Source organism: Pipistrellus kuhlii, unplaced genomic scaffold (assembly GCF_014108245.1).
Source record: "Pipistrellus kuhlii isolate mPipKuh1 unplaced genomic scaffold, mPipKuh1.p scaffold_m20_p_3, whole genome shotgun sequence".
In the NCBI taxonomy this organism is placed as follows: Eukaryota; Metazoa; Chordata; class Mammalia; order Chiroptera; family Vespertilionidae; genus Pipistrellus; species Pipistrellus kuhlii.
In genome coordinates, this window is record NW_023425529.1 from 112,250,469 (window position 1) to 112,276,117 (window position 25,649).

Consider the following 25,649-nt stretch of genomic DNA (forward strand, 5'->3'; position numbering starts at 1 on the left):
TGATGAACAAAAACAGATCCAGAGACAGAGAAGCATCGATGAGACCATCAAACCTCAGAGGGAAGGTAGGGGAGGGTTGGGTAAGAAGGAAAGATCAACCAAAGGACTTGTATGCATGTATATATTATTAATAGTACTGGTAAGCTTAATCAATGGACACAGACACCAGGGGGCTAAGGGTGGGGGGTTACAAAGGGGAGATACGAACAGATATGTAATACATTAGTCAATAAAGAAAATGAAAATACATAAATAAATAAAAAAGAAATGGAACACCAGGTAAGAGTGATTTTAAATGTGAGTGAATGATGATCAAACATTCAATTTTGGTGTAAATAAATGTGAAATATTTTCAAAAAATAAAGGAACTATGTCATTCATTCACCTTTTTTAAATGAAAAAAAAAAAAAAATTGGGAGACCTAGCTGATTTGGCTCAGTGGATAGAGCATGCAGACTGAAGATGTCTGGGTTTGATTCTGGTCAATGGTACAGGTCCGGTTTGTGGGCTCAATCCCCTGTAGGGGAGAGTGCAGGAGGCAGCTGTTCAATGATTCTCTTTCATCAATGATGTTTCCACCTCTCCCTCTCTCCCTTCCTCTCTAAAATAATAATAATAATAAATATATATATATATATATATATATATATATATATATATATATATTAAAATATATATATATATTTTTTTTAAATGGAGACAAAAATAAAAAGAAAAATTTTTTAGAACTATGTCATTATTTTCATTCTTATTCTATTTCAAGTCACTAAGTGAACAAATGTATATTAATTAAACAAGGAAAATCAATTACCTCAAAATTGATGTAATAATACCAAAAGAATGTAATAGTAAGAAATAGGTAGATGTCAAAACCATAAAAAAGTTTGGACATTAAAATGTGACCAAGAAGCTTAAAAGGATCTAAATCAATAAATGAGACAAACTCTCTGAGGATATAATAAAAGAAGCAAACCTTCCACAAAATTGGAAAGTTCAAGACATTTTTTTGAATTACTATCAAATATGATACTTAAAAATCAAAATGAACTTTCTAATGAAAGCTGTCTTTAACTTACAGGAGTTGAAATCTTCCTTGCAGTTTCTGTGATTACTTGTTCCAGAGGTTTCCAGATCTGAAATGCACAGCGACCTAAATAGCAAAAGGAATAGAAGCAAATATATTTTCTATAATCAAAGTCAATTCCCACAAAGTGCTTACCATAGTATTTATTGATAATTTATTTTATATAGCTTATTTCAATTTTTTTTCAAATTTATTGAATATCATTATCATGACTATTAAATTTATCAAGTTCTAGTTCATTATAGAGTCAAAAATGTTAATGTTATACATTTCTTATACAATGTAATAGGTCACAAAAACTGTAGATAAAATCTTTTAACATGAAGATACTCATGAATCTGCAATGATTATTTGTATTGCTTTATACAGTGATAATCACTTTGGAATATATAGAAAGCAAATACTGTTCAGAATCTATAAAACATAGGAGTGATTTTAAAGGAGTTAGCTCTAAACTGAAAAAGCAATATGTAAGAAATATCTGACAAGGATATTTATTAGCAATTTCTCATTGAAGATGACTACTCTTCTAAACATTTATTTTATTTTTTTGCTTTTCTTTTTTAGATATCCTAATAATAAAAGTTATTGAATCCTGAGACAGGGCAGCCATGATCCAGGATCCTCAGCAATCAAGACAACCTCCCCCAGGGGGTCCAGTCACATCCCCTCTTGCCACCTGCCTATGCCAGCTCCTGGTGCTCTTTCCAGAACACACCTTAGAGGGCCTACATCAACTGGTGGGGTCAGGCTGGAGTCTGGATTGTCTCAGGTATCTGATAGGTGCAGAGACTCAACCTCACCATGGGTCTGCTAGCAGCTGCTCCCGCTGCAGGAGCAGCCACTCATTCTGGCACTCTCACTGTGAAAACGCACTGACCACCAGGGGGCAGCTCCTGCACAGTGTCTGCCCCCTGGTGATCAGTGCACGTCATAGTGACTGGTCAACCAGTTGTTCTGGTGGATCTGCCATTTGGTCACTGGTCTTTTATATATGTAGACAAGAGGCCCAGTGCACAAATTCGTGCATGGGTGGGGTCCAGCCAGCCTGATCTGATCAGGGCTGGCCAGGGGTGAGGGGCTAAGGGTAGCTGGCAGGCCAGTCCTATCCCCAATTGGGGACAGGGGATAGAGCCAGCTGCCGTTGAACTTCTGGTGGAACTTCCAATCAAGGGGACAATTTGCATATTAGCCTTTTATTATATAGAATTCTATTTAGTAACAGGAATTTGGCAACAGTGTGGTATGTACAGAATATAAATACCAATTCTGATTTTAGAAAGGCCCTAGCAAAAGTACATCTTTCTCTAATTTCAAATAACTGTCCATTCTCCTATAGGAATTATTACTAAAACTGTTTTATAGTTAGTTATGTGGCAAGTTTACCAGAATTCTATTTAGATACAATATTCTTCTCAGGAAAACTCAGTAATTTATGTAATGAAACACAAGATCTTGCTGGCCAAGATCAAGAGAATAAAGACCAAGAGAATCTGAGTCACTGATCTTGATTTTAAAGTCTTATTATTACAGTGCTTTAAGCAACACTTGTACAAAATTAAATAGTACATAAAACAAAACAAAAATCTTTGTTTTCCCCTCAGTTTTCTCTTGGATCTCACTAAACCCCATATAATCACAATGGAAAGTAAATTCACCCAAAAAGATCATCCAATTAACAAGAGCAAATCCATGGAATTTAGATACAAATGCTAAAAGAAAATATTGTGAATCTTTATCAACAAGGAAATGCTCTAAGATAAACACTAATTAGGGAGTAGCTATGCAATTTAAAATTATAAGTTGATGACTCTAAACTATAAATTGAAGAGACAGCAATTTTGCTTTCACTCTTTATAAGCATTCTTTCTAAAAAAAAAAAAAAAAAGTGATTTTGGCAGTTTATCAAAGACAATACACCAATATTTTTAAAATGAAGTAATAAATACACTACAGGGAACAACTACACTCACCAGAAAGAACTGACAGCACAGGAAATGTTTAATACTACCTTCAAGAAGAAATAAATATGGAAGAATAAAGAAATCCCATACCAATTATAATGTTTCATATTAAAGATCTTTTATTTAAAGTACATAATATTGCCGAATCCGGTTTGGCTCAGCGGTAGAGTGTCGGTAAGCGGACTGAAAGGCCCCAGGTTCGATTCCGGTCAAGGGCATGTACGTTGGTTGTGAGCACATCCCCAGTAGGGGGTGTGCAAGAGGCAGCTGGTCGGTGTTTCTCTCTCATCGACGTTTCTAGCTCTCTATCTCTCTCCCTTCCTCTCTGTAAAAAATCAATAAAATATACTTAAAAAAAAAAAAGTACACAATATCTCAGACTAAAAATTGCCAGGAATATCCACTATTATTGGGGGTAGTTTTCCTAAATTTTGTATCATCACTTTTCTTCACTACAAAGTTTATCTAGATTTTGCTATACTGAAAAATGTTTAATAATTATATATGGTGAAGAAAATGGGAATGTATGTCTTAAAACTCAAAACCTTAAAATATGAAGAGTCTGCTTATTAAGGAGTGATTCGGAAAAATTTCTTTTATAATATTTATTCATATGTTAGCTTTATTTATCTCACCTGCAAATGCAAAAGCTGCAACACCCAGTCCTACAGCTATCAAGCTTCTTGCCTATGGAGAAAAAAATAACAATCACTTACAGTATTATAACAGTATTATACACTAGGTTTTAAAAGTAAATCATTTTTAATGCTATATAATAAAGAGGTAATATGCAAATTGACATTCACTCCCACACACAAGATGGCCATGTGGACATAAGATGGCCAAGATGGCCGGCACGAGAGGGCAATTGGGGTCTGGGGGCGATCAGGCCTGCAGGGGAGGGTTGTTGGGGATGACCAGGCCTGCAGGGGAGGGCAGTTGGGTAAACCAGGCCAGCAGGAGAGAGCAGTTAGGTGTGACTAGGCTGGCAGGTGAGGGCAATTGGGGGGAGGGGAGGACCAAGGCCTGCAGGGGAGGGCAGTTAGGGCTGATCAGGCATATAGGGGAGGGCAGTTGGGTGGACCAGGCCAGCAGGGGAGGGCAACTGGGGGGTACCTGGCCTGCAGGGAAGGGCAGTTGGGGGTGACCAGACCTGCAGGAGAGGGCAGTTGGATGACCACGCCAGCAGGGGAGGGCAGTTAGGGGCAACTAGGCATAAAGGGGAGGATAGTTCGGGGTGACCAGGCTGGCAGGGAAGTGCATTTAGGGGTAATCGGGCTGGCAGGGAAGCAGTTAGGCGTTGATTAGATTGGCAGGGGAGTGGTTAGGGGGGATCAGTCTGTTAGGCGTAATCAGGCAGGCAGGCAGGCAGGGGAGCGGTTAGGAACCAGCAGTCCTGGATTGTGAGAGGGATACGATTAGACAGGGTGCAGGCTGAGCTGAGGGACACTCCCCCCCACGTGCACAAATTTCATGCATCTGGCTTCTAGTAATGTAAATAATTATGTTAAATATTACAAGTTCTTCTGTCATAGAACTTAAAAAAAAATCTGTACTTGATGGGATTATATCTGCTGTGCACTATATCAGTTAGTTTTCAGTGAACTAAAATAACTCTAGATTTTCATTCAATTTGCATTAATTTGAATTCATTCCAACCCAGAGCTTTTGTATTACCTATTAGTGGCCCTGTGCATGAAATTCATGCACATTAAAAGGGGATTAATTAGAGGAAAATAGTTTAATATTGCTATTTGCCCTCTCCCTATAATAGAAGTATTAGAGATGAAAGAAAATTAGTAAAATGTATATAAAAACCTTCCCCCTGTCAGAGTCTGGGGCACACCATGGGACCTAGAGTCAAGTCCCTGCCCACCCACATGCACCTCAAAATCGCTTGAGTCCCAGACCCAGCTGCGCCCTCTCCCTCCCCATTGGGCTAGATCTAGACCTGGCCAGTCCCACCCTTGTCAAGCCCTTCCAGGCATGTCCCCTGGCCCAGCACCAGGACCGGGGGCATGGCCTGAGATCCCCCAGCCCAGACCAAGGTGAAGGCGGGGCGTGCCTTGAGGTCCTCTGTCAAGACCCACTGGGTGGGGGACACGGCCTGAGGTCCCCTGTCCAGCCCAGCCAAGCAGGGAGGCACAGCCTCACGTGCCCTGGTCCAGTGTTGGGGTGGGTAGCACAGCCTGAGGGGGTGTGGTTTGAGGTCCCCAGGCCTGGTGCTGGGATAGGGGGAGCATCCTGAGGTCCCCTACTCCAGCACCAGGACAGGAAACACACCTTGAGGTCCCTGTCAAGCCCTTCCAGGTGGGTGACACGGCCTGAGGTCCCCCGTCAAGCCCTATGGGGAGGGAGAGGGCATAGACTCAAGTCCCTGCTGATTGCTCGTTAAGGCTCTTATGGGAACTTGGCCTCAGCTGTGGGTGCAGCCATCTTTGTGACAGACTGATAGTCAATTTGCATATACCTTCTTTATTATATAGGACTAGCTATTATCTATATACACTGAGTGGCTAGATTATTATGATCTCTGAATGCACAATAATCTGGGCACTCAGTGTATATCCTATATAATAAAAGGCTAATATGCAAATGGTCCCCTCAACCAGGAGTATGACCAGCAGGCAGGCCGGCCAACTGTCCAAGTCCCTTCCCCCTGGCCGGGCTGGCCGGACCCCATCCATGCACAAATTCATGCACCAGGCCCTAATTATATATATACTATGTACCTGTTGCAGGAATATTCCTGCAAGACTTCCACTGGGCTTCCCTCCCACCACTGCCACCTCTTCCGACCCCCCCCACCTCTCCCGCCTGCCTCACCTGTGGCCACCGCCACCACCATCTCCGTGGCCACGCGCACTGCCACCACTGCTGCACACCTTGTTCCGTATGCCCGACCCTCTGCACCCACCACTGCTCCTGCCTCCTTGGCTGTGCACACTGCTGCCGCCTCTGGGACCTCCCACCGCTGCTGCACTCTCCCCCACCTCGTCCTGCATGCGCTGCCATTGCTTTTCCTCCAGAAGCCACAGCCCCCTTGCTTTCCACTTTCCCTCCCTCTTCCTTCTATGCTGTCTTCAGTCTTCATTTCTCCCTCCCTCTATGTTAGGGGTGTCGAACTCAATCAGAGAAGGGGCCAAAATCTAAAATCCAGCCTAAATCGCGGGCCGAATGGTTTACTGAACAGTCAAAACTGTCATTGTGATGGAAACGCAGCGGAGTGCAGTGATGACAGCGCAGTGCAGGCCACATTGCAAGGCCTGGCAGGACGGATTTGGCCCGCGGGCCTTGTGTTTGACACAGGTGCTCTATGTATACAAATTAACTACCATTTTTGTTGGGTTAATTTGCATACTCACTCTGATTGGCTGGTGGGAGTGGCTTGTGTAGCGGAGGAGTGATGGCTAATTTTCATATTACTCTATTATTAGGTTAGATACTGAGTGGCCAGATTATAAAGCATTCAGAAATCATAATAATCTGTCCACTGAGTGTATATAAAGCCCAGCAAATGAATGGCAGAACGAGCAGAACCACTGGTTGACCAGTCGCTATGATGTACACTGATCACCAGATGCTCAAGGCAGAAGCTGCCCCCTGGTGGTCAGTGTGCACCCACAGTGGGATTGCCACTTGCTGACCAGGATGAATGGTGCTCCAACAGTGAGCAGATCCCCCACAGGCCTTGCCCACCACCAGTGCACGAACAAAGACCACTTCAAGAGCCTGAAACAGGGACTAATAGTCCCAGGAAGGTGATAAACTGAGCAAAGTCAGAGTGGCTCCTCATCTTTTAGTAAGGAAGTGTTGGAAGCTTGAGTAGGCAAAGTCAAAAGCCTGTGCACGTGACATTGCCTTTCTCAACAGGAAGCATAGCAAAAAAGCAAAAAGTGGAAGGAGGTAGAAATAATAGTACAAATTATCCCCAGCTTTGTTTCCTCTTTGGACACTGCTCCTATTTTGTGGCTCTTCTTCCATGCCAACAACTTGAGTTCTAAAATATAATTACCATCCCCTTCCTTCTCCGTTTGCCTGGGTGGTTAACAGTTTTCAACTGTTCCAAGTCCCTGACAGAATGATCATCCCTTTTTTACTACCTAACCAAGCCCACATCTCTGCAAATAGTCCCTTTATTAAACGATCTTCAAAAAAGGCCATCTATCTATTACTACCAGGACCCTCACTGATACAAACATCATAGTTTGTATAGCCTCCTTTAGCTTTTGTAGATATCAAGAGCCTTTTAAAAATATGATGAAATCTAAGGATACCACAGTAAACCAGAAATATATATATACGTGTGTGTATAGATGTGTGTGTATATACATATATACATATATACATGCATGTATATATGCATATACATATATACACATACATGTATATATGCATATAGTCCACAAACCCCAACATAAGAACCCCTGAAATAATAAATAAAAAAATAATAAATAGCAAGCTCACTGAGGTCCAGGGGAGTATCTCATTCACCTTTAAGCTCTAGAACAAGGACCTGCTGTTTATATATACATTTTTTATTCATTCAATAATACAAGAAAAAGAATTTTGATCCCAAGAACTGATCTCTATCTCTAAAGACCAACTTTATTGAAAGATAAATACACCTTTAAAAACAACAAAAAGAAACCCAAATTAGGTAGATCACTAGAGCAAAAAAATGTTCAATAAATGAATAAAAACTATGCAATCAAATCTTAATGATCCATACTGAGAAGACAAAGTATAGCACAGTTAATAAAAGTCTCATTTCTTTATTGGAACTAAAATTCCTTGTTGTAAAGGTGTTGTACCTGATCTACCTCTTTAATTGTATTTTAATTAACTTGATATTAAATCAGTTTATATTTTTTAGCATAAACAACTGAAACAAACAAACATATATTACCTGGAAGCTGAGCCCAACTTGAAATTTAAAAATATATATGTAATGTGTTCTACACAACTAGATTTTGTCCTCTGAAATAAGAATAAAAGTCCTCAAAGTTTTGTATAAAAATACTAAGGCTGTTAGATGTACTAAATTAATTTAAACCTTTAATGTTAACTGGTCCAAAACAGGAATACGATTTGTTTCCCAGAAAGAAAAAAATATGTATCTACTACCTAACATTTTTTCATTCACTAGTCATTGGTTTTTGTTTTTGTTTTTTTCAGACCCAAATTTAGAGAATTCTAACACAAGTTCCCCCAATCATCCACATTTGTGAATGACCCAAATAGAAAAGAAACTAATTGCAAATTTAGGAAATAGGTGGTAAAATACAATCAATCTGATACCTGAGCAAGTAGTTCACACAGAACTCTGACCTAACTTTTATTTGAATTTTTAAAAGTAAAATAATATTTAACTCACAGCAGTTTTAAATAGCCCAAAGTTCATTTAGAATAGCTATGTTAATAGAAAATTCCATCAACATCTGTATTTCTGTTGAAAAAAGTTCACATACACTTTATCACTATGCTATTTCACATTTACTTAAACATCAGTATTGTATCCAAAAGTTACCAGAATCTATTTTGTTTCTTTTACATATGCAACATAGTATTTGATTCAGTGGCAAGAACAAAGATGTACTTCAATTTTTATTTGAATATTTTTAAACAATGATGCTTTAAATCTAAATTGCCAGTAACAGATGACACAAATGACATTGAAAAGGCAATTTCAAAGCAAAATGGTAAATAGTGTTAGTATCATAAGTATAGTTATTTTCTACCAAATAGGCAATACTAGGTTAAATGTCTAAAATTGCTCAAACAACTTGACTGACAGCATGGTACATCTGTGCAGTTATAGAAAGTAGAGAAATGCTGTGATTTCTTTGACTTAGAAAAAATTAAAATGTGTGCTGAAAATAAAAATCAGACAGTTTTTATTTTCTGAAAGGTTTGTATATACCTGTACACTGGCCTAAGTCAAAACTGCCATATATGTTACACATATGTAGGAAACAGTGAATGGTAAGTATAGATGCCATACAAGGTACTTTTCTTTGTTCTTTTCTTAAAAAGAAAATATTTACAAGACTGCCTTGGGCAAGTTTTAATTTTAAAACATCTTCTTTGAAGAGTCAGATGTATATGGATTAGAAAAATAACTAACAGCCCGACTGGTGTGAACCATTAGGTCCCGGCTCAATTTCCAGTCAGGGCACAAATGCAGGTTGCAGGCTCTGGCTTGATCCCCAGCATGGGGTATGCAAGAGGCAATAAATCAATGATTTTCTCTCATCATTAATGTTTCTATCTCTCTCTCCCTGTCCTTCCTCTCGGAAATCACTAAAAATATATTTTTAAAAAATAAATAAAAATAACTAATATTTTCTAAGCCTGCAGAAGAGTTAATGTGTGTGTGTGTGTGTGCGCGTGCGTGTATGAGGCCCAGTGCACAACATTCATGCACTTGCAGGGGGCGGGGTGGGGGGAGCCTCAGTTCAGCATGCACCTTCTCACAGTCCGGGAGCCCTCAGGGGGATGTCCTACTGATGGTTGTCAGACATTCTTAGCACTACCACAGAAGTAGGAGAGGCTCCTGCCACCTCCACTGCACCTGCCAGCCATGAGCCTGGCTCCTGGCTGAGCAGCACTCCCACTATGGGAGGGTATTGACCACCAGGGGCAGCTCCTGCACTAAGTGTCTGCCCCCCTGGTGGTCAGTGCACATCATAGCAACCAATCTCATTCCTCCATTTAGTCAATTTGCATATTAGCCTTTTATTATATAGGATATACACATATACATATATCCTATATAATAAATACACACACACACACACACACACACACGTGTGTGTGTGTGTGTGTGTGTGTGCACATGCTGTACAAAACTGGGCTAGCACATATGTAGAACAAGATGATCTTTCTAGAAATATGTGCACATATATACCTAAAAATAAACCAGTTACAAACCACCAATAAATTCTTTTATAATTGGGCCAGACTGGGAAAATAGAAAACATTGTCTTTATACCATATTTGTAAATTCAGTTTTTTACAATTGCATCGTGGTCATCATGGAAAACAAACATGATAAAAATGTGCATACCAAATTTATGTGATATTGATAAAAATATTTGAGTCAGGTAAATTTTATTATAAAAATGAAAGAAAGATAATCCACAGTTTGAAAGCATAAAGAAATAATTGACTTGCTAAACAAACATTAACAAAAATAAACTCCCAATAAAAGAGTTAGGTAATTTATCAAGTAGCCATTTGGAGACCATCTCCTATCTCTGATTGGTTGACTGATTTCAAAAAACAGTAAGTGCTTATTAGAACTGCCAATCACAATTCGAAGTCCCTGGGGATTTCCCTATCCTTGTGAAGCTACATTTTAACATGAGACCAAATACAAGCAATCTATGTAAGGAAAATATACCATAGAGTGTGGGCTACATAGAAAAAGTAAATCAAGTATGGAGAGAGCAGCACATTCATAGTGAGCAAGGAGAGCTTCACTGAAAAGGTGCCTTTAGAGAAAAAAGGAAATGAAGAAATATCTAAGGAAAAATCACTGTGGGTAGAGGAACATGGTTGAGGGTTCTAAGGCAGAACCTATACTTGGGCACAGCCCAGAGGTTAGTGTGCACAGAGCAGAATGTGAAATGGGGTAAAGAAAGAATAGGAAATGAGGTCAGAAAGGTAACCTGAAGATTAGACTATCACAGGCCTTAGGGGTCAAAATGAAGACTTTAACTTTTTTTTCTTTTTTTTTTTTCCAAAATGAAATGAGACATTACTGTTTTGAACAGAGGCTTAAGGTAATCTTATTTAGAATTCTAAAATGATCCCTAGTTGTCATATTGACATCAAACATGTCAAAGGCAGAGGCATGGAGGTGAGTTAGGAAACTATTAAAATAATCCAAGAAAGATATAATGTAGTTTTGACCAAAGTGATTAGCGATGGAGATGGGGAAGAGTTATCAGATTCTGGATATAGTCTGACCAACAAGATTTGCGGAGAGATTAGATATGAGGTATAAAAGAAAGAGAGAAATTGGTATTCATTAACAGATGAATGGATTTAAAAAAATGTAAAATACAGTGAGACTCTTAGAAGCACAGAGTAGAATGATGGTTTCCAGGAGCTGGGGGTAGGAGAAATAGGCCAATGTTGGTCAAACTTTATGTTTTAAATATGAAATGTGCTAAGAGAGTAGATCTTAAGTGATCTCATTACATCCAAACACACATGCACGCACACGCACACACACACACAAACACACACACACACAAAAGGTAACGGTAAGGTGATTAATGTGTAAATTAGCTTACTGTGGTAATCATTTCACAATGTGTATATATATCAAATCATGTTGTATACCTTAAATATATACAATGTTCCATTTGTCAATTAAAGCTGAGGGAGAAAAAGGATGCTAAGGCTACTGCCTTAAAGGAATTGCCTTTTGTTGAAAGACTGAGAGGACTGGGGGCAGAAAGGATGCCATAAGTTCTCTTTTGGACTTCTTTTTCTAAGAACATGCCATTATGAGATGATAAACAAAAACCCAAGCAAAGCATTATTTAAAAAATAAAAAATAAAAGTCTCACGTAAGTGGAAAAGTATGAGCAGATTGTCCAAAAAACATGCTTTCTTTATCTTATAGTGATTCAATTCTTAAGGGTCAATCACAAGCAAATCACTTTCTGCTGAAATCAGAGTTTTATGCTGCCTTATTATTTGATTCAATTTCCAGAAAAGCTCTTTGAATGTAAACAATAATAAGTGGAAGAGATAAAAGAGAGGAAACAAGAAAGATTGCTGGAAGATCATAATTTGGGAGAGGGGTTAAATATGCAGGTCAAAAGGAGGGGAAGGGAATTTATACTCAAGTATCAGAAATGGTAAAATGACTTTAGAAAGAGAATTTTTACAATTATCATTCTCTAAATTTTTCAATACAAGCCAACATGACTTTCACAGATTTTCATATCTAAACTGAATCAATCCACTTATCTACCTAGCCCTTACCATTATTATTCTGTTGCCAAAAACAAAAACAAAAAATCTAAACTTCTTTCAAAACACCAATTTCCATGAAAACCTTAAATTAAGTAAAAAGGAAAGGCAAAACTAACTAATTTATATATGTTCCACTTCAAAGTCACTTAATTTATTTTAAACTACAGATAAGCATTCATTTCTACAGCAATACTAGAGTAAATAGGAGGGCAAAACAGAAACAAAGCAAAGCAAAACCAAAAGCCAAACATAATAAGAAACAAAACTCTTAGGCTTATGACAAATGAGTACTTCTCTACTCTCTAATATAATTATAAAATTCTCCAAATTTAAATCCTTGATTTACACAGTGATTTCTTAAGAATAATCTTTTAAGTAACTGTTTGCATTTATTTAGTAACCTGCTGATATAACTACAATCTTAAAAATTATCCTAAGAAAATAATCAGAGAAGTGCATAAACTTATATGTGAGAATATCATCACTGCATTATTTATAACATAAACACTGGAAACAATTAGAATACACAAAAGTAGGTGAATAAGTAAATAAATTAGGACATATCTGAAATATGCATCAACAATTGCATAATATATTGAAGAAAATTTACAGACAATATGCTAAATATAGAATAAAAGCAAATTATAACAAAATGTACCATATATACAAACAGAAAAACAACCAAAATGATGTAAACCAAAATGTTAACAGTAATTACATATTCTTAGTACCTACATTTTATCATGAGAATGTCTTTGGATTATATATTAAAGAAATATGGATTGAAATTTGGCTCTCTTCCTGTCAAGTCCTTCACCTTAGTCAAGTTACTTAACCTTTCTATACTGCTGTTTCCTTACCTACACAATGAGGGTAATAATGATGTCTACTTCCTCAAGTTGGTATGAATTTTCACAAATGAGGACATCCATACAAATCACCCAGTATTTTACATGTGGTAAATATTTAATAAATTGTAGCTATTACAATTACCATATGATATTATTAAACAAGTGTCCCAGTGCACAGATTCATGCACATTGAAAAGGAAATAATTAGAAGAAACATTTTAGTATTGCTATTTGCCCTTTCTCCCTCAGCACCTGGAAGGTGGACAACGGCCCTGCCCCCCCACAGTCTTTGGGACAATCATTGGGGTGTTTTGGCACCCTGCTCACACCGCCTTGGCCTGGTGCTGCCCGCACACTTGCTCCACCATCCAGCTGTGGTCCTGCTCTCATAGGGACCCATCAGGGCTGGCAGCGCCTCCACTGCCACCTACTGCCAGTGCTGCATCGCCTCACTCACCATGCTCCATGCCACCCCCTGGTGGTCAGAGCACATCATAGTGAGCAGTTGGACTCCCAATCACCCAGTCAAACTTCCACTCAAACCACCGCCCTAGGGGACAATTTGCATATTAGGTTTGTATTATATAGGACTGGAGGCCCAGTAAATGAAATTCATGTATGGGTAGGGTCCCTAGGCCTGGCCAGTGGTCAGGGCCTATTAGGTTCCATACCTCCCAGCCTCCCCTTTCCCTTGCCACCCACATGCCACCACCATGCAGTTCTCCAACTCCTTCTTCCCTCACTCCCTCAGCACCCTGCCACCACCACTGGTCACCTACCATGTTCTATGCCGCCCCTTGGTGGTCAACACACGTCATAGTGAGTGATCGAATTCCCAGTCTAACTTCCGAGGGAACACTCTGCATATATAGAAGCCCTGGCCTGCGTTCTCAGTGGTTAGAGCATCAGCCCCTGTACCAAAGAGTCTCGGGTTAAATTCCTAGCCAAGGGCTGGTACATGGGTTTCAGGCTTAGTCCTGGGTCTCAGTTGAGGCACATGAAAAAGGTAACTAATCGATGTCTCTCTCTCTCAATCTTTCTCTCTTTCTCTCTCTTCTCTCTCTCTCTCTCTTCCTCCTCTCCACCCTCCCTCCCTCCCTTCTTCCCTCCTCCCACCATCATTTTCATTTATTCTAGAAGTCAATGGAAAAAAAAAAAAAAAGGTAAGGATTAATAACAGCAACAAAAATTCAGAAGAAAAATAAAAGTTATTAGAAAAATCTTGGGAAGATCCTGCCTGGTCAAAGCAGCCTAATAACTTTTAAGTTCTCAAGTCAGAAAAACTTCTGACTATCTACTTTAAAAGAAACTTTAAAAACAAATTTCTCTTGGCACTCTTCAATAAAAACAAATGCAGTGATCTTTGGTATCTGCTTTTTATCCTTGTACCTGATCTGGCTGTGTCTCTAGCTAGCCTTCTCCTTATCATGTACTTCTACAGACTTTCATCATACTGACTGTGAAGTCATTAGCAAGTACCCCTTGAACTCTCTTGGTCTACATCTGATGTACACCTTACATGCAACACTTTGTAGCTTTGGTAATTCTTCTTAGGAAATCACCCAATTTTCTGAAAACTGCTTTTATTCTCTCACCAAAGCCTACTTTATTTTAAGGCAGCAATTTCTCAGAATGGTAATGCTTACAGCTTAAATTTCATTACACAGTATTCCTTCCTTCCTTTCTGAGTTAGGATAAAATAAAATGAACTGTGCTTTGAAGTTTAAGAATTCTTAAACATACCTTGAAGCATCTGAAGACTCTGAAAATTATCACAAATACTAAGAATATAAACCATTTCTTTAAGTTGCAGTTCCTCAATTTCTGATATCTAAATGATGGAGCAGCAATATGGTTAAGAACTCTTTTAGTCAAAATTAGTTTCATATCCTATCCTGCCACTTACTAGCTGTATAACCTTGAGATAGTTGATTAACCTCTTTGATCCTCAGTTTTCTTATATGAAAATGGTGAAAAGTAACATCTAACTTCACAGGGCTATTATGAGAAATGGGAAAATAACGCAGTGCCTGGCACATAGCAGACTTTCATTCAATGTTGGTTCACTTCCTCCTTAACTGTTTGATTGCACATCATGAACTCATATATTCATACATATCATTAATTTTATCTTATTTTATATAGTCAATGGATAAAAATAGAAAATACAACTGATATTATGGGGCAGGAGACAGTTATGAAAATTTTCACCTTAACAAAGACATTATATCTAAAAAGATTGGGAAATTGTTTTAAAGCAAACAAACACAGAAAACCACCTGTATTGGCTAAAAGTGAATTTCTACTGCAAGGGACTAATGATCCTTTACAAAATCTCATAGTCAAAAAATCTTATAACACTGATAAAATACAGATAATAATTTAGTGTTAGAAATAGATCTGTTGACACTTAAAAATAAGAATGAATGAGTCAACAATTCTAAACTGCATGGCATTCCAACCATTTCTAAATGGTAGAATACCACAAGTTTTCTAGAATGGAAAGAAAGGCTGAAATGGGTTACCCCAAAATAGTTAAACAGAATATACACATTAGGGCACATGTGTCAAACACAAGGCCCGCGGGCCAAATCCGTCCCGCCAGGCCTTGCAATGTGGCCCGCACCGCGCTGTCATCACTGCACTCCGCTGCGTTTCCATCACAATGACAGTTTATGACTGTTCAGTAAACCATTCGGCCCGCGATTTAGGCTGGATTTTAGATTTTGGCCCCTTCTCTGATTGAGTTCGACACCCCTACATTAGGGTATCAATTCATGTCACTTATTAAAACTTTTACTTAAAATACTTTACAAAACTATCCTATATAATAAAAGCCCAGTGACCAAAAGGTGAAACGACCAGAACAACCGGTTGACTATTCACTATGACAGGCGCTGGTCTACTCTCAGGGGACAGACACTCAACACAGGAGCTGCCCCCTGGTGGTGAGTGCGCTCCCACAGCACCGCTCAGCTGACCAGAATGAGCGGTGCTCCCACAGCGGGAGCAGCCACTCAGAGGCCAGGTCCACAGCCGCTCGGCTGACTGGGATGAGTGGCACTGTCACAGTGTACCAGTGCACAAATCCTATGCACCGGGCCCCTAGTATAATATATTTAGAAATGTTCTAAGTTCTATAAAGTAGTACAGTTCTTGGTGAATAAAACCACCGTCACTGTAACTAGGCAATACCTGGGATGGGGAAATGCTACTTATACTACTATTCTGTAATTGGTTTTCACCCTTGGTTTAATTCTCTTCCCTTCAGTTTTATATATCTGCTATATAAACTATTTTTTTCAGTTGTGGTGGTGGTGGTTGTTAAATTCTTGGTATTCCAAAAGAAAGTGAAAATTATTCCCTGGAAGATCACATTTAATCATTTATAGGATTGTGCAGTCATATTTTACCTAAGACCTGGAGATAGGTGCTTCTGCTCACTAACCCATAAGGAGATTCCATAACAAATTTGTAAGTATGAATACAAGCATACCTCGTTTTACTGAGTTTCACTTTATTGCACTTCACAGGTATTATGTTCTTTACAAATTGAAGGCAAGACCCTCTACCAGCAAACACCACAAAAAGATTAAGACTCCCTTTATTGAAATACTCGCTTTATTATAGTGGTCTGGACAGAAACCCGATATATCTCTGAGGACTGCCTATACAAAAAGATTCTTTCACAATCCCTTAGGACCCCCCATTAGCAGTCCCTACCACCAGATATCAAAAAGCCAAAACTAATCAACCAAAAAAGAGCTTTGCTGCAGTTGCAAGGTAATTCCACTTTCCCTGGTGGACTGAAAGCAGCAATTACTGATCCCAAGACAAGGAAATCTTTTACTCTCATACCTCATTAGCTACCCAAGGAGAAGATAAGAAATCTAGGAAAGAGTTAGTAAGGATAAAAATGGGATTATTAGGATCCAGGGTTGTAACCTAGAATGAAGTTTCTCATGAGATAAAATAGTATATACACAAGGCTTCTTAAAGAAATGGCCGATTCTAGAACTGGGGGCAAGAAATATACACAGAGAGCTATAGCACCTTGCAAATGCTGAAAGTAAGGAAGTGCTAAAAAAATAAAATAAATTCCACAATAATGGTGGTATGTCAAGGGTATACAGAAGCCAACTAAGATTCTCAATGACTAAAGGTGGAACCATTTGAGCAACAAAATAGTAGTATTGGATTATAAACCAAAGTATAAAATAGGTATCATGAATCTAGAGTGATAAAAAAAAAAAGTAAATGGGGAAGAAGAGAGATTCTTCTATGCAAAAGAATTCTAAATAATTTTATAGACTACTCCACCATTAAGAAGGGGGATTAAGACTCCCCACTCCTTAAATATAAACCACATAAAACTACCTTTCAGAAATAATAATATGGAAATGGAGGAGGAGCGGAAGAGTGGAAGAAACCTGACAAATACTTTATTAGACTGGATCAAGGTCAACATAAATGGTGATAAATCATGTTTATAACATGTATTCTACATATGATGTGATGAAAATGGCACTTTACTCTGTTTTTCCTCCCAAAACCCATAATCTGTCTAATTGTGAGAAAAACAATTGACAAATTTCAGTAGAGATGAATCTCCCACCTGAATAGAATCGTGAGTACTCCTCAAATTTGTCAAAGTCATCAAAAAACAAGACAAGTCTAAGAAACTGTCACAGCCAAGAGGAGCCAAAAGAAACATGAAAACTGAAGAGAATTGGGATCCTGGAACATTAAAAGAACATTAGGTAAAAACTAAGAATCTGAATAAAGTATGGCCTTTGATTAATAATACTGCATTAATATTGGTTCATTAATTGTAACAAATGTACCTCACTAACACAAGATGTAAATAGGGGAAACTGAGTGAGAGGTATGTGAGGACTTTGTATTCTCATTTTCTGTAAATCTAAAAATACTATTTTTTTTTTAAGAAAAAAAGTCAATTTAAAAGGGAAAAAAGCTGAAACCGGTTTGGCTCAATGGATAGACCGTCAGCTTGGGGATTGAAAGGTCCCGGGTTCAATTCCGGTCAAGGGCATGTACCTTGGTTGCGGGCACATCCCCAGTAGGGGGTGTGCAAGAGGCAGCTGATCGATGACACTCTCTCATCGATGTTTCCAACTTTCTATCTCTCTCCTTTCTACTCTGTACAAAATCAATAAAATATATTAAAAAATAAAAATAAAAAGGAAAAATAGTTATGCATGGTAATCAGATTTTCATGAGCGCTAACAATACTTATTTAATCCCTAATAGCATTAAAATAATATTCAAAGAACATAAGACAATGAAAATGGAGTTCCACAAAAAATACTCTTTCTCTGACCCTGTAGGCTAAATAGATTTCTGTGGGCTAAGGGAATAACTCCATTCATATTAGTGTTCTATGACACTGCTTTTAGAAGCCTATGCTTTCAAACATTTCAACATTTGTGGGATTCAAATCATTTTACAGCTGAAAATAAAATGAGAATGTTGGTCCCAGACCTCTCTGCACTCACTGATCCATTTCCTGCCCTTCACTTCTCTGATCTGTTGGAAAGGACTTGAATCCTGCAGGCTCTGGTGTCAGTTGGCTCTGGTTGAGTCTGACCAATGAGATGCAATGGTGAAGACTAAGAGGGTAAAGAGAGGGAGAGCAGATTGCTTCCTCCTTTTTCTGTCTGTCATGAGCAGCAGCTCTAGCAGCAGCAGTGTCTCTGTGGCTCCACCTCCCTGTGGACGAAACCCAGTTAATTGGGGTGGTTTTGAAACATGAATTCTTCTTTTTAGCCTTCCAGCCCTAGGAGTGCTAGTGGCTTCTTGCTGTTCTCAACCTCTGGACTGCTTCACAACCTTGTTTGGCTTCTCTACAACTCCATACAACCTATAAAGCCAATTCTCTGCATTACATTTGTTTTATATAACTTAAATTATGTCTGTTTTCCTGATTAGTCTTTGACACTCACAAAAAAAAAATGGAAGAGGAAAGAGAAATAAAGAGAGAATATATTCTGAGTAAGAACACAGAGGCAAGAAAGCAAAGTACCTTGGGGTTCATCCATGCACCAACTGTGTGACCTTGGGCAAATTATTTCACTGTTTTAAGCTTCAATTGACTCATTTATAAGTGGGGGATTATAACAGCATCTATACCTCACAGAGGTATCACACAGACTAAATGAATTCTCACATTTAAAGCATTAGCCTAACACCTGGCACAAAACAATTTAGCTAGGTACTCTCACTGTCCTTGCCGCCATCATCTCCTCTCTGTACTGTACTCCCAGAATAGTGCCCACATTCCTTTATGGTCTTGCCTGCTTCTGCTTCTCTATCCTGTACTCTTCTTAAATACTGCTCTAGGCTTATCCTTCTCAAAGCCCTTCCCTAATCACACAGCTCCTACAAAACTCCAACTGCGTACAGACATGATCCAGTCCTTAATCTGCCATTCGGGGCTATCAAGAGTCTATCCCAACTTATTTTCCTTACTTTTTTTCATTGATATAATCTATAATTTGAAAAAACGTGTTTGTTTGTTTTTTTCCTTTTTCTGGCTTCTCTTACTTTTCAAGTCCCTAGAGGACAAAAGCCACGTTTTATTCATCTTTTGTCTACTAAAGCACTTAGCCTCAGAACCCAACCTAATAAAGTGAGACACTATAAACACATGTTAAGTAAACAAATAAATGATAGCACCTAATAAAGTTTCTCTTCAATTGGATGCTTAAATTTGATCCAATTTGCCTTCTAGAGCAGGGGTTGGCAAACTTATGACCCACAGGCCAAATCTGGCCCCCTATTTTTGTAAATAAAGCTTACTGGAGCACAGCCACATTTATATACTGTCATTGTTTCTTACACTCTATACTGGCAGAGTTCAGTAGTGTGACAGAGGCCATTTGGCCTGCAAAGCCTAAAATTCTTACTTTTTAGCCCTTGACAAAATAAGTTTGCTGACCTCTGTCTTTAAAGGTAGAAATTCTGGTTTATTCATATGCTCTACACACACACACTTTGTATATTGCTCCCATTTATTTGGTGTTCAAAAAAAATCTATTACACTAAATTGAAATTACAAACTTTAAAAATAAAGTAGAGAATGCCTGTGTTATTGAAGGCAGTAAACAATAAAATAACCAAACAACATACAACATTAGATACTTATATTTAGGCCTCTCTTTATGTCAAAGAATAGAATCTCATTTACCTTATTCTTTTTTATTCCTTAAGACCATCAGTTCTTCACTCTAGAAAATGTTTCTCTAATCCTCTATTTTTCTCCCATCCAGCTGTTTCATTCATTTGTTAATCATTCAACAAAAATGTTTTTGAGTGATAACCATGTGCCTAGTTTAAGTTAGGAGCTGAGAATGAGGATCCTTAAAACTTGGTCCCTGCCTTTAAAAAATATATAATTTTAGTTAAAACACCTATTTCAAACAGGAAAATAAGTACTACTGAAATAATGCCAGCAAATCAACAAGTAGACCAAGGCAGATATCTGTGTCACTACTCTCAAATATCTACAATGAATCAGGAATTTCGGAAAACTGGTAAAACAGTGTACTCCATCATAGTTGCTCATAGTTGCTACTGCTGCGGGGGGAAATCAACATTGTTTACAAATTCCCTAAGGCATTTTATTCTTTCAAAACAGCATAAGCAGTAAATAACTTTCTAGATAAATATAAATTGCCTGAAAGTGTTATAAAATGCTAAAACTTCTATCTTGAGACTGCAACATTTAAGTTCAAGATAGACAACAGTTATACCAGAGGGAAATTAACAAGGAAAAGAACTATTCTTCTGCCTAAAAAAAGGAAGTACTAATGTGATGGAGAGGAAAGATGGAGACTATTCACTCACTCAACAAACATTCATTTATGACATTTATGACAATGCTATATAAATATACAAAAGTAATTTTGTGTACACCAGGCCTTGTGCTAATTTCTAGAGAGAAAGAGAGAGAGTACGCAGTGAGAAAGACAGGCACAGATTACTGTTCTCCCTAAGAGGCTAACATAAAGAAAGTATGCATCAATATGCAGCCTATAGAAAATATGCATCAATATGCTAGAACCAAACATCCAACTTTTTTATTGTTACTAATTGTAGTAAACCTAATAGCTGTTTATTTAATAAACAATTAAGTAACTACAATGCCAATATCAGCAGATAAAAAGTCCTTGCCTTAAAGACTTTACAGGTTCTTATGCAAATACAATTTTGATACAAGAAATACTATAATTGAAGAATTGTATGACTTTATAAGGAAATATGTTGTGGATACAACAATTTAATTCTGCTAGGAAAAGGGAACTAGAGTAAGGAAAAACTTTGCAAATAAAAATATGCATATACAATCCTATATAATAAAAGAGCAATATGCAAATTAACTATCACTCCACTATATCCACCAGCCAATCAGAATTAGTATGCAAATTAACCCCAACCAAGATGGCTATGGCCCCAGAGAGCAGGAGAGAGGCTTGGGTTTCCCAGGCAATGGAAGAAGCCAAGATTTCTGCCTGCCCTAGCTGGCCTAAGCCTCCACTAAAGGCTAAAAAGTTTCAATTATAGAAGGTAAACAAATCCAAACAGAAATGGCGGCAGCCATGGAGCAAGCAGGAGGCTTGGCTCCCCTCCAGGCTACAAAGTTTCAATTGTAGAAGATAAATAAATTCCAGGTACCAGGGCCTCTGCTTAGGTCGCCAGGGGGCATAGCTGGCCTGCAAACCACCACCGGCCCCTCCCTCAGGCTGCCCCATGCCTTAAGGGAACCCCCACCCTGATTCAGGACACCCTTCGGGGAAAACCATCCGGCCCCCACCTGAGCACCAGGCCTTTATCATATCTAATAAGACTAATATGCAGATTGACCATTACTCCAACACACAAGCTGGCTGCCCTCATGTGGTCAAACATCCTGCTCCCATGTGGACACAAGATGACCACCACAAGATGGCCAGCAGGGGAGGGTAGTTGGGAGGCACCAGGCCTGCAAGGGAGGGCAGTTGGAGGCAATCAACCCTGAAGGGGAGGGCAGTTAGGGGTGACCAGGCTGGCAGAGGAGAGAAGTTGGGGACAAACAGGCTGACAGGGGAGCAGTTAGACATCAATCAGGCTGGCATGGGAGTGGTTAGGGGTGATCAGGCTGGCAGGTAGAAGCTGTTAGGGGCAATCAGGAAGGCAAGCAGGTAAGCAGTTGGGAGCCAGCAGTCCTGGATTATGAGAGGGATGTCCAACTGCCTGTTTAGGGCAGTCAGACATCCTTGAAGGGGTCCCAGATTGAGAGAGTGCAGGCTGGGCTGAGGGACATCACCACCCCTTTCCCTCCATGAACAAATTTTGTGCACCGGGCCTCTAGTAGTACATAATCCATGTGATTTCTTCAAAGGGAAGACTCCAGGTATGTTAAATATGTTTTAAATCAAATTGGAATTGAAAAATAATAGATGTGGTCTCTTTTTTTCGGTAATGAATACTTGATAATTTATGTATTTGATAGGTTTTAACCAGATATATCAGGTTTGGTCATACTGAAATACATGCACGGCTAATTTTCTCATACATTACACTATCCCAGCGATTTTTCAACCTTTTCTCATTTCATGGTACACAAAAATTACTAAAATTCTTTGCACACCAAAAAATATATATTTTTGGCAATCTGACAAAAAATAGGTGTACATTTGATTCATTCACACCACTGGCTATTGTTGTATTGGCAGTTGTCATTTTTAACCTGACAACCTAAGGTAAAAAAGGTCAGCAGTAACCCTAAGTAGTCAGTTATCGCATGTTATAAAAATTCTTGCAGCACACTGGTTGAAAATCACTGCACTATTCTAATAACACTACGAGTTATATTATCCAGGAAGGTAATGGAAACTAAAAGGCTAACACTCATACAAACTGAGTTTTGTTCACACTGCTTTAAAAATTGATGATATTCTTTTGTTGTTAATCCTCACTTGAGGATAATTTTCCTTTTTTTTTTTTTTTTTTTTTTTTAGAGAGAGAGAGAATGGAAGGGAGGGAAAGATACTGAGAGAAACATCGATGTGAGAGAGACACACTAATTGGTTGAGGGGATTGAGCCACAATGTAATCAAACCCATGACCCTTCAGTCCGTGGCTCTTATCTACTGAGCCAAACCGGCTAGGGTGATGATATTCTCTTTTTAATCTTAAAATGTCTTTCCTACTTTCTATGAACTAGAATTGCTAAAGCAAAGTTTTCACATGACTTCTAATTATTAACAATGAATTATAAGTTACTATTTTATTCAAGTTACTACATAGTTATTTTTGCCAACATTTTTATCTTTTTAATTTCTTAAGCAGGTTAGTAAACATTAATTTGTACTTCCTAAAGAGAAGCTTACTTGAGAAAAAATTATTTGACATCTACTTCTGCAGACACATATTTAAAAAAACTTTACATTGAACCTTCTTAAAGAATGGTCTGAAAATTTTTTCTTTAGCTTCTTGAAAAATACGTTATTTTCTATTGGCTCCTAAAAGATTATTGAATATGTCCCACACCTAGGTCATTTATTCTTTCTTAACACTTACCTTTGTCAATTTTCCATTATTTTCAGTACTTCCAAATTCCCCAAAGTTATTATCAACTCTCTTATCTTCTACCTTGGTTTCAGGCACATCCCCGGTGGGGAGTGTGTAGGTGGGGAGTGTGTAGGAGGCCAGTGATCCATCACTGGGCAATACTTGGACCAATGGTTCTCAACAGAAGCATAACTGGCCTTCAGGGACATTTTGAAAATTTGTCGACCTTTGGTCACAATAATTTGGGCAGGAGGGAAGACACTTGGTGGATGGGGAACTACTGATCTGAGAAATCCTAACATGTATGAGACAACCCTACACAATAAAGACCTGTCTTCATCTCCCATAATTTTAAGGCTCTACTGGAGATTCAGTAGGCAAGATACATCACTGCGGGCTGGAGTAGCAGGGAATGTGGTGTAGAAAATGGCTAAAAAACAGCCATGTTTCCGTACTTTCCCCATCGAATTCATTCCTCTTACACACAGAACTTTACAATGGCCCCACCTAGCACCTGTTTGCTTAAAACTCAGCAAAATGGCCTTGACCAGTTTGGCTCAGTTGATGGAGCGATGGCAAGCAGACTCAAGGGTCCCAGGTTCAATTCAGAGCAAAGGCATGTACCTTGGTTTCAGGCACATCCCCGGTGGGGAGTGTGTAGGTGGGGAGTGTGTAGGAGGCCAGTGATCCATCTTTCTCTCTCATTGATGTTTCTGACTCTCTATCCCTCCTCTCCCTTCCTCTCGTAAAAATAAATATATTTTTTAAAAATCCAAAACATTAAAATGGCACCACGGCCCTCAGAATACCTCAACTGTTTCATGTGGCTTAGCAGATGCTCCCGATGTTCTAGCCCCCGATTATCTGTGGGAACTGCACGAATCCATAAGGTGCCATTAAGCCACATGGGAGCGCCTGGGTAGCGCAGCGTGGGTAGCCCACAGGGAGGTGTCCTGTTAGTTTGTCAAACACCCACTGGGTTTTAGACAGCATGTATCTGTATCTATAATGTCAGTTGACGACACGATATGTTGACTACACGATAAAACAGTGTTGTGGCTATACTGCATTCAATAAAAGACACTGTTAAAACTAAATTCACCCATTTATTTTTCCTTTTTTAATGGGGCTACCGAAAACGTAACACTCCAAGAGAGTGGCAGCATGCTGCTCTTGCAGGATATTCCTTTTCCCGGTTCCACTTATCGGCGGAGTGAACCACCTGCTGTGTGCTCTGGCCTGCAAATGTGTAGCTACAGCTACCAGCGCCTGAAACACTTGGGGTCTTCTCTTCCCCCAGTGACCTGCTCGCCATCCCATCCCCGGGCTGCTTTCCTGGCCCCACTCCCCGCCCCCCAGCGGGTCTGAGGGATGCAGGGACCCTCCTGCCGCCCTCGCAGTGCTCCGTCTCCAACGGCCCGTTCGGGTCTGCGTCTCCGGAGACTGGAAGCTCCTTGAGGGGCAGACATGCTCTGAACACGCCTAGTTTCGGCGCCAGGAATGGCAGGCCGCCGATGAGCGGTGGGCAGAGATGGAGAATGAAACCAGGAGCGCGGTTGGGGGAAGTGGGGGAAGGAGGGAGGTTGGCAGAGGTGAGGCGGGGACTAGGGAGGAGGGTCGGGGGGTTGGGGGGGGACCTCAGGGCTGCCGGCGGGCCGCCCGAAGCCGGAGAGAGGCGGGGGCACCGGCGGGACTCACCAGGCCCCGGTCGATGTCCGCGTCAGGCCGTTTGGTGGAGGGCGGCGAGTACTCGGCGTGGCGGATGGCCTCGCTGGCGGGGGCGCCGCCGCCGAAAGCTGCCATGGCGATGTACCCGGGAACAGGAGACGCCGGCGCCGCTGCCTACGGGGCGCCGCAGGGACAAACTCCTGAGCGCGCTGCTACGGGGGTTGAGGCGAGGCCGGGCCTCTGCTCAAGTGGAGGAGGGTGAGTCACCGGGAGATCTGATTCTCACCCAGGCGCTGGCCAAGAGTCAGGCTCAGAGCTGAGTCCCCTGGGACTTGAAGGACGTTTTGTATGTTTCAAATTCCCAGGTCCAAAGCCAACACTAGGCCTCCCCAAGCAGCGCCAAGGGCCTCGGTTTAATCATGAGAGCTGATGTTAGTCTCATCACACTGCAGTGCCTGCAGGTTCCCGACCCACACCAGACCCTTCTTCCTACCCCCCACTACTGATCATACTTCT

At 39.8% G+C, this 25,649-nt stretch overlaps 1 protein-coding gene and 1 long non-coding RNA gene across 2 annotated transcripts in view; one reads left to right on the forward strand and one right to left on the reverse strand.

Annotated features, from left to right (window-relative positions):
• Positions 1-11,240, forward strand: part of LOC118729807 — a 42,884-nt gene extending 31,644 nt beyond the window's left edge. Inside the window, exons 4-8 of the long non-coding RNA XR_004991271.1 lie at positions 539-544; positions 3,210-3,222; positions 5,217-5,223; positions 10,713-10,716; positions 11,230-11,240. This is a non-coding gene — a long non-coding RNA (uncharacterized LOC118729807). The remainder of the gene's footprint in view (positions 1-538; positions 545-3,209; positions 3,223-5,216; positions 5,224-10,712; positions 10,717-11,229) is intronic.
• The window catches only part of DNAJC15 (DnaJ heat shock protein family (Hsp40) member C15), a 61,692-nt gene extending 36,333 nt beyond the window's left edge, over positions 1-25,359 (reverse strand). Inside the window, exons 1-3 of the mRNA XM_036457297.2 lie at positions 25,164-25,359; positions 3,684-3,735; positions 1,077-1,150 (exon numbers count right to left, since the gene is read on the reverse strand). Of these exons, the coding sequence (XP_036313190.1) occupies positions 1,077-1,150; positions 3,684-3,735; positions 25,164-25,268 (231 nt within the window). The 5' untranslated portion in view covers positions 25,269-25,359. The remainder of the gene's footprint in view (positions 1-1,076; positions 1,151-3,683; positions 3,736-25,163) is intronic.
• Positions 25,360-25,649: the final 290 nt, after the last annotated feature.